We start from the raw sequence: 15627 nt of genomic DNA, 5'->3' as shown, positions 1-15627 counted from the left end.
TGGTAAAGACTCTAAGATGAGATTTGCAATGTTCATGAAACTGGTTATACAAAATGGGATGTCTCTAAATGGAATCTGAAGTGAGTAGGAGTGCCAGTGAAAAGGGAATGACAGGGTTCTGCTTTAGCATCACAGGAGGCAGGCAACAGCACACACTCTCTGTCAGAGACAGGCATATTTGGCTGAAAGTGAGCAATGGTGAATGTATTTAATGCAAATCTAGAGAGAAGGTGACTAGAAACAGATGGAAAATTTGATCAGAAAAGGAATGAGGGAAAAGAAGGAATGATGATGTTACTGCCTGCTTTTTGTTTTCACTTCCTATTTTGTTCTGCTCCTCTGTTGAAATATTGTATAATGTTGCTCAGCCAAGCTTCTTGAATTAAGAAGAATTAACGATAAATGAAAATGAAGCAGGAAGAGTTCCACTGGTTAAGATCTTACGCAAGTCTGCTATTCTCCAGCAGGAAGGCAGAAAATACCTGAAAGACAGCAAACTGTCCCAACAGGGAGAAGGTCAGAGTGCCTGAAAACTAGTCCCTCCTCTAATGGGTGATGACAGTACTGTGATCTGCCTTGCTTGCATTTTCCAAGCTAGAAGAACCAGTTGCTCTCTGATTCAAAATTGAGAGGAAAGTTCCCTTGTATATGTGCGTAGCATCCCTTTTCAAGTAAATTAGAATAATGATTTCTATCCAAGAAAGAATTAATCTTTCCTTGATCATGACAGATATATTTTAAGTCTCAAAATGTACGATATTATGCGGAGGGGTGGATGAGTAACATAATTTATTTGCATTTAGTATTCAGTATTCAGTTGCACAGTGGGCACAGTCCTCTACCAGGTGCTTAATCAAGTTAATGCTGTAACTTTTGTGCAATCCTCTAAAACACAATAATTTTCTTAGGGACATGGCAGTTAAATATAGTGAAAAATTGCTCTGAAAACAAAATGGGATGTATAGTTAACAATACCAATTAATGGCTTCTGGCAGATTCATGATGCATCAGATGCGTGTGGTAGTGAGTTAATTAGTGGATGGAAAGAAAATTTAGACACGTTCTCTTGCCTCGGCAAAGAGGAAAACACGAAGCTTTCTCACAATAGATTTTCTCCCCAAACTAGTCAATCAGAGCCTCAAGCCGTCTCTTGTGCTGCTCTTTCTTTACAATGAGATAAACCGATCTGCCTGCTCAAACAGGTCGTGTGAATTTTGACATCTGTCTTTGTCATGCATCTGGCTCTGGCTTCATGAACCTGTTAAGGCCTGAGCAGAACTGCTGATAGCCAGTCTAATTTTTCAAACAAATATCGTGTTTTAGATTATAGCTTCTATCTTCATCTGTTGAGTAGCTCTGTGAAAGGTGTTCTGAATATTTGATTCTGCAGGTTGGATGTGAATAGAAGGACTTTGTCATCTTGCTTTTGATCACTGCATTTTATCTCAGATAATACATGTATAAAGCCCCCCTTAGTGACAGCCTATGTGAAGCTGAACATGAGAGATGTTGAGGAAATTAGCAGAGCCAGCCTTGTTCCTCTATCTGGAGGGCAGATTAAGCAGCATTCAGCATTTGGGAGGGGTAAGGATGCTCAGCATGTGCCCAGCATATTTGTTGGCAACCATGCCCCAGCCTGCATCTCCACCAATAAACTTTGCAGCCCAGAGGGAGACTTTTGTTTGGATCAAATTGTAATAATTAGATTGGAGCCGCACTTTGTACTCTCAGTTATATCCCAGCCATTAGTTCTGTTTTAATTACTTATTGATTGCCCAGAATTTATTTCACAGTTGGTATAATACAGTTCCACATAAATCAGAACACGGCAATGATGACTGTCCTCTCAAGTGACCTAAAGAGAGACTATGTTGCAAAAAAAAAAGAAATATTTTTAGACAGGAGGAAGAAGCTGTTTTCTCATCTTTTCATCTGGAGAGTAGTAAGACATGGGGATTGAACCAAAACTCTAGATCCTAAAGGGATATGATCTTGAGCCCCTGGCAGAGGGTGACTGTATTTGCAGAGCAATATACAAGTTATACAGTTCCTGTGTAGATGCCTTGCCTTTCTTCTGTGGAAGGGTACATGCCTCTGGCAGAGAATATTAATACCGTAGCTGTTTAATGGGGAGTGGGCACTTCAGACCACCTCTGCCACTAATGAAGACAGTGTCTTTAACTGCAATGAACAGTAACGACCCATTCAGTTACTCCTAGTCCCTGGTGCAGTTTGCTTGAGTAGGGGGGAACTGCATGCTGCCTCTTTGTGAGGCTGCAGTGGGGGAGGTCGCCTTGTTCCTCCATGCACTGAAGTAGGAGTGGTAAGTGTTTTGATGGCACCTAAATGTCTCTTCTAGCAGTGAATAAAGTGACAAGAGAGATTCTGTGGGAGTCACCCCTAGTTCCTCATGAGTGGTTTCTATGAACCTCAGCAGTAGATTGTGCTTGCAGTAGCACTGAATGTTTATATTGAATCCTTGGTGATGGAAAAAAAAAAAAAAACAACACAGCTTTTAATATGTTTTATTTCCTGCTTTTTTATCTACATAGTATTCTGCTTAAAAGCCTGTAATGTGAAAGAGGTAAATGCTTAGCTCATTTATTTATGAGTATATCTAGATTCTACTTTGATCAAAAACCTACATCCACTTGGCATTTGTTTATGGTACCTGATAACTTTGTGTTTTCAAATGAAACCTTTAGAACTGCCTACCTCATGACAAGTTGAAGCCATACACGAAACCTTTGATTTGTTACCCTTGCATGTCATATATGCATGTGTCATGTGGTCACAGAACTCCTGCTTGTATTTATGCAGTAATTGCAGAGTTAGGAAGAGGAGTGCTTTTCATGTTAACAAATTTCCTGAGAATACAGCAGCCCCTCTACAAGCTTTTCTGTGACTACTGGTATGTAGTGATTTCTACATTGTGTACTGGCCCAGGAATTTTGTTCCATGCATTTAACTTTGTACTTACAAGACAAGCATTGAACAAATAACTATGGGAGTCGTAAGACCAACATAGAAAGGAAAGGAAGGGGAATCAGTAGAAATAGGAACTTCAGAAGTCACTGTGGCATTTGTCATGGAGAAGCCGTACCAAGCTTAAGCAAACTTTTCACTGAAAGTACAATAAAGCACCCATCGTTACAAAGCTAGCATACTTTCATGCATGTAATGCATGCCATACGTAACCTACCAACCAGGACTTGATTTGCTTGATTTCATCTCAGTCATTGATTTGCTACCTTTTTTAAAAAATATATAGTTATCTGCTTTTAGTTCCTCACCATCCTTGTACTGCGTTGATAGCCTGTGTGCTGGCCTTAGGTGTTTCCTTTTTGTCATTCATCAGAGAATATTTTGGAACATGTGGGACTTCATGTAGACATGAGGTAACATATAGTCCTACATACCTAATAGGAATCACTTAGAAGTCCTAGGTCATCTACACAAACTCATGTTTGGCCCCTGGAAGAATGAAGTAAAGCTTCACTATTTTTTAAACTCAGAATACTGCAATTTTGATAGTAGTGTTTTCATCATGTTGCTGTAAGTTATTTCCATTCATTGTACCTTACAAGGGGAGTATAACTGAACTCCAAAAGAGCCCAGAGCATTAGGCCATTATTTATTATAATCTGTGGTGAGAAACAGAAGCTCAGGAACCTAGTCTTGCTAGAGCACATGGGAAAGACAGTCTCCCACTAAGGGAGGGAGTATCATCTTCTTCCCAATTATTATCACCTTGTCTCAAAGATAAGATGAATCTTAAATGGGGAGGTTATGTTTAGACTAATTTTGGTTTAAAAACTGCTAAGACTAATACAATTTTTGTTTTACTTGTTGACAATAATCATTGAGTTTTGGACTGAAAGGTCTTGGACCCTTACCTTACTGATCCTTACAGTGTGTGTGTGGAAGGTTTGTAGGGATCATCTGTGTATTCCACTTTTGGTTGAAGATTTTATTTAAAGATGATTAAGAGTACTCACTGAAGACATGAATGTAATGTAACAACGGGGAATTCATCTGAGAAATGGGAGGGACGAGTCTAGCATGTCCTGAGGCGTAGTTACTCTTGGCTCAGCAACTCTCATCCATTATTTACTGCTCATCCAGAGTGCCTTCTGTTGTCTTTTACTAAGTGTGGTGTATTATTTCTAGACATCTCATTAACAGTTACGCATACTTCCTGGCTAGGAAAACTGCTTAGAAACACATTTTGCACATTTAGGAGAAAATGCCACCATGTTCAGCTCATGGTAGGTGTGGTAGCAACTACATGAAATAAGAAAGTTCCTGGTGCTTTCCGTACACAACATTATACCTTTGGAATGAGTCACCCTAAAAACAGATCATCTTAGAAGAGCAGACTATTTAATTATCAATAAAAACTATAAATTCTCAGAACTGAATAGATTTGTTTGATTTATTTGCTACACATCAGTTGGATAGATTTGGATGTGGTTTGGAAGTGAGACAGTATAAATTTAGAGCAATGAAGAAGGGGAATCCTAATTTCAAAGCTGTGTGTACTCTGCGAACAGTATAGTTATAATACATATTATTTTGGAGGCACCAAAATTCCCAAACATCTTTAACTGACCCGACCTTTCATCAGTCATTTTCAGATGAGCTTTATTACATTCACGAAAGGGAATACCGCAAAGTAAAAACCCAAAATAACCAAGTTATTTACAGCTGGCCTGTGTGATTCATAATACTTTCCAGCCTGTCACATTAAGTTCATAGGACATTTGTTCTCTTCATATGGTAACCAGGGCTCTGATCTTCTCACAAGTTAAATGTTAGGAGTGCATGGTGTTACACTACTCATTTAGTTTATCAAATATTGTTTTCCAAATGCATTTATCACCATTCTCCAGAAATATACTATTATTTTTCTCATGTATTACCAATTTCATTTCTGACAATTATTTATTTTTTTATTATTTTTATATTTGTCAGAATATTGTAGCTGCAGAAATGCATCCCAACACCCACAGATGTCATTCGGTGTGCTGTAGTGCTGAAATTCAAGCACTGTATGCTTACTGCCAGAGCTGACGCCCACTCACTAGGAATATTTATGCAACTATATGGCCAAGGCCAGAGCTGTGAACATACCTCATCCTCAAGATCTCTTTGGCTTAATGTTCTCAGCAGCTGCTCTGAGTCATAACAGGCAGCTATCCTGAGAGGTTTCACCATACTTTGGGGCAGAGACTGGTTTTATCTCCGTACTTGAAATGCTCCTGCCTGCCTGCAAGAATAAGGGAACAAAATGTGGCTCTCTCATAACTCGCGTTGCAGGAGAAAGTTGGCTGCATCAGCCTGAAAAGAAGAACCGCAGGTTCTTTCCCAGTTCAGATAGTAATGATCTTCAGGAGTAGCAGGGGGACTCTGTTTACTTGTTTTCTGCCCTCACTAAGACTGCTTTGAAATTGAAGCCAACACGCGTTGCATGAATTGCTTTCTACTTTTTATACCTCCAGAGGGCAAATCAAGTGTATAACCTTATATTACATTTTTTGTAGGCCAAGGAGAGGTGACACAGAGTGGCTTCTTCCTTAAATGCTGGTGCTTTTAGTTTTATGTCAGAGAACGTTTATACCCAAATAGGCTGTTTATTGTGTTATGAAAGATTTTTATATATCCCAGAACACAAATCTGAACCTGACTATGAAGCTATTACAGAGATTTTGGGATAGGCCTGATGTGTTTGCTTTAGTCTGTATTGCTGCAGTATTTTAAAATTAATTAATTTAATTTGGTGTGCTGTAGTTTTCTCACAGCATTTCTTGCACAGAAAGAAATGCCCATAAATGAGAGCAGGTCATTTGTGGCACTGAGGGGCATGGGTTAGTGATGGGACACAGTAGGTCAAGTTGATTGTTGGACTTGATGATTTTGAAGGTCTTTTCCAACCTAAATGGCTCTATGATTTTGATTATCTGCTAGAAGAAAATTAAGCCTATTTGACATTGATATGTAGTTAGAAGTGCCAGATTTGCACAGAGTATTATACATGTGCTTACAGTAGCCACTGCATTCATCTAAATTAAAAACCGGTGTTTTGGTTTCTGGAAATTATTCTTTTTACACAATGGAAGGAAGGGACTTGAAACACTTACTTATTATGTGCATCATTTCCATACAGGTGTTCAGATGGGTTGCTGCAGCTCTTGTTTACAGTCACCCAGACTACTTCTCTTTTCTTTACATGTTCCGTAGTAGAAGCCACCTGATTCTGTTTGGCATTTAAAAAAACCCTTGTGGCAATTACAGCAGTTCTGTGTGTATGACGATGCACTGAACATTGGTATTACATGAACATATAATCAAAATGGAAGCTATCAGATCAGTCTCTACAATTTATTTTAGCTGGAATATAGAAATTATCCAGAGGCATGGGTTGTGTGCCTGCTCTTAGTACCACTGAGTGTACAGACTGGTAAGATCTAAGAACTTCTGGCACATGGAAGGGCAAGTATCACAGAAAAAGCATAGGCTTAATAGATGCCAATATTTTAATGGAGACAACAGTACATGAGCATGCACTGCAAAAAAAAAAAAAAAAAAAAATATATATATATATATATATCTTGTCTCTAGATTTATTCTGCATAGAATTTTCCTATTGGGAATCTAGATAATGGAATTGTACAAAGTTATCATTAATAGCAGTGAATTTCATGAATATAATCGCTGTCAGTACACGCTCAGGATGAAAGTGAGTTACATGGTATATCTCTATCCTTGATCATGTATTTGGGAGACATTAAAATATATTAAAAAGTTTTAAAGGATTAATCACATTCTGAATGCGTTGCCAATATAATGAATATAAATATTGTGTGTAAAGGAGAAGGAATTGTCTAAAACCCCCTTTATTTCTGATTAAAATACCAGAAGAAGTATATTTTATCTTGCCACATTTTGTTTGAATCAAGTCATATAAGTTTGTGCAAATTAACTGCAAACTGATAAGATTTCAGTGCAACAGGTGTGCAATTAAGGGACAACAAAAGAGGGTTTATTAGACTCAGAATGTCATTGGAAATTTTAATTGCCTTTGTGAGCTAGGGAAAAGTTCATTCTGAATATTTTACTTATCTTCCAGGAACCATAATTATGTCCGAAGAACTGCGAGATGCATTAGATAATATGTATGATGCTAGAATTCCAAAACTGTGGTTTAGGATTTCCTGGGAGTCTACTACTTTAGGATTTTGGTTCACTGAGCTTCTTGAAAGAAACCAGCAGTTCAGCAGCTGGCTGCTGGATGGCCGACCAAATCAGTTCTGGATGACAGGATTCTTTAATCCACAGGTAAGTCTGCCAGGTTGATCTAACTACTGTGTAACAGTTAAATTACACCTTCAAGCTAGCACGATCAGGACTATACTAGGTGCAATTTTTTTAGCATAGATATCAGTTAAATTAACTTCAAAATCTAGTGAAGAAATTTTTGCTAGACAAAAAATTATGTTACTGAATTAATGGAATGCATCTTATGGTTGCTTTGATTATAGAATGGGAATGGGGTGAAAACATCTTTGCACATTTCCACATTTTCCTCATTTCCACATTTTTCTCATTTTTTCCCCTGCTCCATTTGTTTTTCATTCTTTGCGTGAAAACCCCTTAAAGTACAAAACAAGGTAAGCTTGAAAACTTTGACATAGGAAAAAGACATTTGGACTTTACTCTCAACCCTTGCAAATCAGTTCCTTGAAATGGAAGGCTTGTTATTTATACCATCCCAGAACAGTGCCAGACTTCGTCTGGAGAGACATATAAAAAATACAGCCCTTGCTCTGCACTGTAAAATGAAATTAAAAATCGACACAGAATGAAACACAGAAAAGGAAACACCTGAGAACAGAGTTAAAAGAGGTAAAGCATACATATCTACGTGGTGCATAGATCCCTTGTACAGATATCCACATTAGTTAAAGCTTTTTATGATTCACAGATGTTTGTGGGAACTGTGAATTGTGGAAGTGAGTCATTGTGAGAGCATCCAGCCAACAGGTTTCTGTGGAGCCTTAGCAAAGAGCTATTTTAAAGATGTATTTTAATCTCAGTACTTGTTAGCAATGCAAAAGCTAGCTGAAACAGCTGCCTAGAAGAGAGAAAGCAACCATGGCAAATATTCTCTAGCGCTATTGCTGGGAAATACTCATCTATCATCTAGCCTGTCTGTCAGCTGTCTGCCCATACAGCTTTATAGCACAGAAGTGTGCTCATAAAATCCCTGAGCAAAGGGTTCCCAAGCAAAAATATGAAAGAGACTAGAAGTAGGTGTAATAAAATGATTACGCTTCTGTACTTGATTTGTTAACGACACTAAAATATTCCTAAGGAGCTCTTGCAATGGTCAGGCTGGATGGAACCCTAGTAGACTCTGGGTTTTGTTGGTGTTTGATTTTGCACTAGAGATGAGGAAGAGCTGACACAGATTTTGTACTGGTCATTTTAACTGGTTATTTCATTTTATTTTTTTCTCTTTGGGGTTGTGTCAGTTCTGAAATTTTGCCAGCCTAAATTAGGCATCTTGCATTTATTATTATTATTTTTTGGATCCGTGCATCTGCATTCCTCAAAAAAGCTGCCAAATAATCAGAGTAAAATGGCCCCAAACAAGTCATGATTTAATAGACCATAGTAAGTCAGAGAGCCTCTAGAAATACCAAAATTAAACACTCCATGACACATAGTTCTAAAAGTTCCTAAACATATAATGAGCAGAGAAAAAAAAATCCAGAAGCAGATGTGCTTACCTGATTTAAACATCAATTTGTGCTGACAAGCACAAATTTAATAATCAGTTGGTTATTTTTATAGTCTCCATTTTATGTAACCCAGGCTGTGGGAATGGCTTATTCTACAAGAAACTTGTCTGAACAAAGACTCATTTTCTATTTAGTTAAATATCATTTTTGTTAATAATTATATTGCTGTGTTTATAACCATTATTTCGTATGCTAAGAAAATTGATTTCCATCTTCTCAAGCAAGTTGAGGTGATGAAGTGTTAGTTCTGTGGGTCTAATGGCTTGTTTGTTGTAGCAGAGAAGCTGTCAGAGAAACTCCTTTCATTTGTGAGAGGAAATGCAGCTCCTAAATAATTTGTAATTTGCCTACTTGCATAGATCTCACTGCTTGCTTTATAGTCAATGGATAAATGCCATGGATGACAGAAGACAATAACGTAGATTTATACCACTGGGAAAGTGAAGCATTCTTGCAATAAAAAAAATATAGTACCTGACTTTGCTTTCTCTTGGAGTGGTTATATACTGGGATAAATTCAGTGATTTCACAGAAGTTAATTTTTATTTATAGTGATACAAATGAGAGCAGGCTCAGGCTTCTGCATAAAAGAAACCTGATTCCCTGCGTGTGTCTGCATTGGGCCAAGATGACTGGGGTGAGTGAAATGAAGAGTGCCACAAATTCTCTTCCCTCCTGGCAGTTAATCTGATGTTACCGGATTTTCCCCCTAAAATCATAGCATGATGCATGTCTCATTTCTACCTCCCAATTTTCACGTTGTGCTGATCCTGATTTATCTTTGTTTGCATCTCTGTATCCCGTTGCTGTCACTTGTCCTATCTGTGGGTTTTAAGCCCAGCAAGGCAGAACGGTCCTTCTGCTTGTGGAGTACTCAGCGTAAGGGACCCCCAGCCCATTTCTGAGAGCCTTAGATGCCAAAGCAATGTGAATACTGTTAAGAATGTGAAGTTCAATGCCTCCATTCCTCAGAGCCCACTTAATTCCATAGTAAGCCTGCTCACTGTTTGCTCACTGTAGGAAACGAAAAATAAGTGAAAAACAAGGGGCCTCAGATGCAAGGTAAAGGAGGGAATATGATTGTGAAAACAACAGATTTAATTGATTTCCATATTTCTTGTCATAGCTTCCATGGATGCCTGATTCTAGTAGGTTCAGAGTTAGTTTGCATGGTTTATTAGAAGGCAAAGGAGCAAAGTTTTAGCAGCCTTCAGTGAGCAAGCCGGGGAGATGTTTTGGAAAAGGCAGGTGAGGAAAACAAGAAATAATTATCCCCGTTTATGAAATCTTAACCACCCCGACTCAAAAAACATATAAGCAAACAAAACCAAAGAAACAACAACAAACAAAACAGGGCAAGGATACTAGAAATCAAAACAAGTATCATGGCAAATGGTCATTTATGAGCCTGGTAGAGGGAGGGTTTTGGGGAGAGCTATACAGCCGTACCTCAAGGCCCTTGATCCTTTCTTGCTGTCGATTGTGCCATTGCCTGCTGTGGGATACCCAGCTGGGCCTCCAGCTCCCAGCTGTAGTCCTTAACAGGGTCTAGGATTCATTCTAATGAGCAGATAAATGTTACAAAGTCCCATTGCAGACAGCATATAGGCTCTGCTATCTCTGCAAGAACAGTCTGCGGTCTAAATCTTATCCCTAAGGACAACTCACAGCTCTGAGCTTACTTTTATACCCGTATTTCCACAGAGCCTTTGAACTGATTCCCTGAATACAGTCATTGCTCTGTCCTGTGCTCTTCAGGCTCTTTTTCTCTCTCTAATTTTTCAGTTTATCTGGTGTCTGGTAGCCCACTGGGGTCTTCTGGCAGTGAACACTGTGTATTTTAAACTACTGATACTAACATGTTTCCACAAATTAAAATTCCACAAATTAACTCCAAGGATTTTGCTTTCATTTAATGGCCTTTATGATAGAAGAACTTGGCCTTTAATCCTGTCTCCCTTAGCTACCTACCAACGTTCTCAACGACTTCAAATGCAATTACAATTATCTTTGCTATCACAGAACCTCTTTGCAATACTTGTCCTGGGGTCCCTGGAATGGTATTAACGAGAAGCCACCAATGTCATTTAACTGAATCATCTGAGCTCGTGAATGTCATCTCATGTGCTCATAACTTGAAGGATATTGTGTCGCTGAGAAGTGCTTAGTGGCGGCAGCAATCACTCCAGTCCCAGCAGCCAGACACTGCCCCTGGCACTCAGTAAGCCAAGATACTACTGCTTTTCCATGTGCCTTTTCCTTTCCTTTAACTCTGACGGTAGCTCAATGGAGCAGCCTCCATTACTATGGATGAATATATGAAAAAATAAACATTTTAAACAATTCACTCATTGCTGCAATTTCTTTCCTGGTATACTTATCTCTGTAATTGCCCCTCTCCCTTTTGTTTTCCCCACGTGTCTGTGTATTCTCCCACCTTCTTCCCCTGCTCTGAAATCTATCCTGAAACTTCTTTCTCCCTTGTCATCCTTCTCAATAAATCCTTCTTGCATCTTCAATTTCTGTGTTTTATTCACACGTCTCATGGCTGCTCTAATGGGTTTCCACAAGGTAAAGTAAGGTGTACAGCCACAACGTGCCCACTAGAAGTACAAAGTAGTCTGTCCTCCTGTCTCTTAGGACTAATGTATTTCCCATGTACTGCAATGTGTGTGCATATGGACGGTTATAATGGAAAAGCTAACTGGCATCTTCAGCCCGGCTTGCCTTGTCATAGCTTGTAACCATATCCTGAGACTGTAACTGTGCAGAACAGAGAATGAGTTTCATTCTGTGTTGCTGAAACGTTGTGAGTTTATTTTGCTGGTGTCTCCAATAGTATGCTATTTTCCTATATCACAGCTTTGCACTAAGCAGCAGCTATGTTTCGTCCTAGTGACAGAGGCATTTCAGCAGTTAATTACATGATTCCAGTTTGTACTTCCTTTGTCTACTGTAAAATGCTTTAGGATTTGTTGACTGAAAAGCATTTTTACAATGTTGGTATAAGAAAAGGTGAGTAATATAGCACATGAAATACCAGCATTGTTTGTGGTTTAGCAATTACCTGTATTTAGAACCTCACAAACCACACTTATCTGCCAGCTGTGTAAACCTCTCTCCATCTGCCTTGTTGTAAAGTCGGTGGGTGAAGCGAAGTGTGAGTTATACTTGCAGCTTCCAATGTTAAATAAGCCACTTTGGTGGTTTCATCACACCAACACATGCATAGCAAGTATATACAAATGCCTGGTAGGTACTGCAACAGTGTGAGAAAGCACTGGATTTACACTACTGAATTTAGTTTTGTATGTAGATGAGATTCAGTGGGAAGAGGTTTTATGCTGCTGGTGTCACTGTTATGTCGGGAAAAAAAAAGTTGGAAATGGGTATGTTCAAGCTTTTTCAGAGCCTCTGTGTCATATTCAATCTCCTCAGGGATTCCTAACTGCTATGAGGCAAGAGACAACTCGCATGAATTTAGCAAAAGGATGGGCACTCGACAGTGTTGTTTTACACAATGAAGTGACCAAGATGATGAAAGAAGATGTTGCTGGCCCGCCTCCTGCTGACATCGGTGGGGTTTATATATACGGCCTTTTCCTTGAAGGTGCAGGTTGGGACCGCAGAAACAGTAAACTGGTTGAGTCTGCACCAAAGGTAAGGACTGATTGAGCATCACTGACTGGGGTGTAACATGGTGTGCTTGGAGAACACCAGAAAGTATTTGGAGTGCCTGCAGCACTGTTTTCACAGCATGTTTTAAGAGGGATAAAATAATCACAGGACTGGGAAGAGGACAAGGGCGTGTATCCACCAGACCAGATGAAAAAGCTTATGTCAGAAGATGAGCTTAGGATGTGCTGTATTTGAGCAGACCAGATGCTGGGTCCCTTGGCTTCAGGAGCCCCAGAGGCAGTGCTATGTCTGAACAAACCAGTGCAACCTGTAGTCAGTCTTCTTTTGACTGAGGGATTGGACCCCAAAACAGCTTCCAAGGCCTGGGCCTGGGATTATGGCAGCTGCTGTGGAGGTCAATTTTGGGATGAGTAGAAGTCCCTCACATTTTTGAGTACGAGAAAGATTGTTAGTTCTGGGCTAATGCTCAGTTATCCATGTATGGGGTTACATTGTGCTGAGGTGACTGAGCGGATTTAAAACCTAGCCAAGGAGCAGCGATTATGTGCTTTGGTCACTGCATAGGGAAAGCTGCCATTGTGTGTGTGGTAAATTTTTGCCAAACCAGTGACATCTGTCCTGGAACTGGCATTGAGGTCATTCCTCTGCAGGCAAAACACATCTGTATCTGGCTGAGGGCAAACTTTTCAAAGCCAGACTGTGCCCCTGGTAGCTTCTGGTAAGAACTGTTTCCTGGTTTGTGACAGGATACCCTTCAAACATGGAGTTTACTCAGGTGCTCTGGAGTGTTCAGCAGGCCCCTGTGCTGCTGCTGGTTTGGGACCTTTTTTGCTCCCTGCTGGAAGACCTGAAGGGATCTGGTTTGGATAAACACCCAAAAGGCACACTGGTCCTTTGAAGCTCCACTGCCAGCAAGTGCAGATGTAACAGGGAGGATTGATAAGTTCAGCTTGGCCTTTGTAGGTCCAGACCTGACATTCAGGGAACAGGAAGCAGGGAAAGAAAGGAGAACACCAGCTGAAGAGGCAAAGGATGGGGAAAAAGGCTATGATCTTGTTTTCTCCTAGAACCATGCTGCCATTTTTCCATCCTTTGCCATGGCGTGCAGCTTTACAGGTTTCTCCTGCTTTCTTTTCTTTCCAGGCTTCCTGATGCCTGCTATCTCTGAGCTGCCAGTGGCTAGAGATAGGTTTGGGTCAGTGTAGTGGTGAGCATAGAACTTGTGTTCTGTTGTGTTCTTCTGCTGAGGTGCCGGTGTTTTTGCTGGAGGCCGTCACTGAGTCTCATTTCAGCATGTTTGAAGCTTGGACGTCCTATCCTGCTTCCCTAATGCTGAGCCCTGTGTCTATTTAATGTTCTCAGGTGCTGTTCACAAGTCTTCCTGTAGTTCACGTGTATGCTATTAGCACGACAGCACTACATGACCCAAAGAAGCAACAAGGAAGTGTGTACTCCTGTCCTGTCTACAAGAAGCCTCGGAGGACAGATCTGACATATATTTTCTCTTTGTACCTGAAAACAGTGCAGAATCCTGATCACTGGACTTTGCGGGGTGTGGCACTGCTTTGCAATTCAAAATAAGGACCAACAAACAGCTGTAAAGAGGAACCACCTTCTCTGCAGTCAGTAGGACTTCCATTGTGTTTTTTTCAGAGTGGTGTCTTTCTTCTTAGAGGGTGCAGGAATTAGAAAATGATGTATAGAGGTTGTGTTAATCATACATAAATCAGTTTACTCAGTTCACAACAAACATAACGAATAACCTGGGAATATCAGAAAGAAAATAGGTATGGGTATAAAATTTAGCAACTGATATAAAGCAGGTGAGAATATTTTAACTGGCTTTCTTATACTGGAAATACTAGGAAAAAAGTGCTTGTGACAGCGACAGCTACTCTAACATTTGTGGTGGTTCTTTTGTAGATGCTATCTTTTCTTCCTAGTATAAGGCTTCTTCATAATATAATATGATTCTTTTAAAATTCAACTTTGTAGTTTAAAACTTATCATCTGTAGCGTTATTAAAGTTGTAATGACAAGTGAATTAAATGTGTGGTAAAACTTTATGTTTATCTGCATACATGTAAATATACGTGTCCTTTGATTTCACATTTGTAAATTTGTAGTGTCGTTTTACAAATGGATGTTACAATTTCCTTGAGTAGTCACTTGTGTATGCAAATGGTCATAAAAGATGTACAAACAAGCTAGTTTATCCTTGCACAAGTAATGGCCTTTGCATATACTAACTCATTTTTAAACCTGTATCCCATTAGAAGGAAGATGTGCACACACTCAGTTCTGGGTGAGGAAACAGTTTTCGGATTCTTCTCAGAGTAAGCATGTCTGAACACCAGCTTGGCTCTATTCATATTCGCTCTGTTAGTTTTACTGCCTGAGTCCTGCAACCACAACTCTCTTAACTGCTTTTTATTCTGTATTTTGCCTCAATGTAGGAAAAAAAAAAAAAAAGAAAAGTATAAAGTGTAAGACGCTTCTGGGAGTAGATTCACCTGAAATGGTTGTAGTTGTTTTTGTGTATTGTCACTGTCACGGTCTACCCTATAATTGAAGGGTGATTGCTACTTCTCTTTTAATAGACAGACAGCTATTGACAGAAAACGTGTTTGGCCTTTTTTCACTAGCACAAATTCAAAGCAAAAGAAATTGCTGTTGGATGTTATGAAAGGACTTGCAGTGAGTGCTTTGTTAATCGCTTTTTTTTTTTTTTTTCTTTTTCCCTCCTTGTAAGCACTTGCAATTTTATGTTCTTTTTAGCTTCCATCTAAGAAAGTAGTTCACCTTTCCCTATAACCAGTTTCACTCAGCTGTTAGCAACTGCGGGGCTCTTTCTGTGAGGCAGTTTGATATTCACACTCCCACCCACAACTACGTGGAAAGTGCCAGATTTGTTCTTGGAAAACAGAACTGACAGGGAGGGCAAGGGCCCCTTTATCCCATTGAGCCGGGAGCAGGATTTGGTTCACACAGAGTGCCGGCAAGATTATCTTACCAAGTGAAACCACCTGTTCTAAATATATACTCCAGGCTACCCTGTGGCATAGCTGTACATCAACTGATTTCACTGAGGAGTTTGCTTATGAAAAAGGTGAAGGACGGGGGCTTCGAGATCTTTGCTCTTGGGTGTTATGAAGATAAGAGAGACTTCAAACGGAAAAAGGCT

General features: G+C 39.7%; 1 protein-coding gene across 1 annotated transcript in view; it reads left to right on the top strand.

Annotated features, from left to right (window-relative positions):
* The window catches only part of LOC311431287 (dynein axonemal heavy chain 5-like), a 142916-nt gene extending 128354 nt beyond the window's left edge, over nucleotides 1-14562 (top strand). Inside the window, exons 72-74 of the mRNA XM_084508638.1 lie at nucleotides 7130-7338; nucleotides 12243-12464; nucleotides 13806-14562. Coding sequence (XP_084364764.1) covers nucleotides 7130-7338; nucleotides 12243-12464; nucleotides 13806-14024 — 650 coding nt within the window. The 3' untranslated portion in view covers nucleotides 14025-14562. The remainder of the gene's footprint in view (nucleotides 1-7129; nucleotides 7339-12242; nucleotides 12465-13805) is intronic.
* Nucleotides 14563-15627: the final 1065 nt, after the last annotated feature.

Source organism: Aythya ferina (assembly GCF_964211825.1).
Source record: "Aythya ferina genome assembly, chromosome: 2".
Taxonomy (NCBI): domain Eukaryota; kingdom Metazoa; phylum Chordata; class Aves; order Anseriformes; family Anatidae; genus Aythya; species Aythya ferina.
Note: the sequence above shows the minus strand (reverse complement) of the source record. Positions and strands in the feature narration are given on the sequence as shown.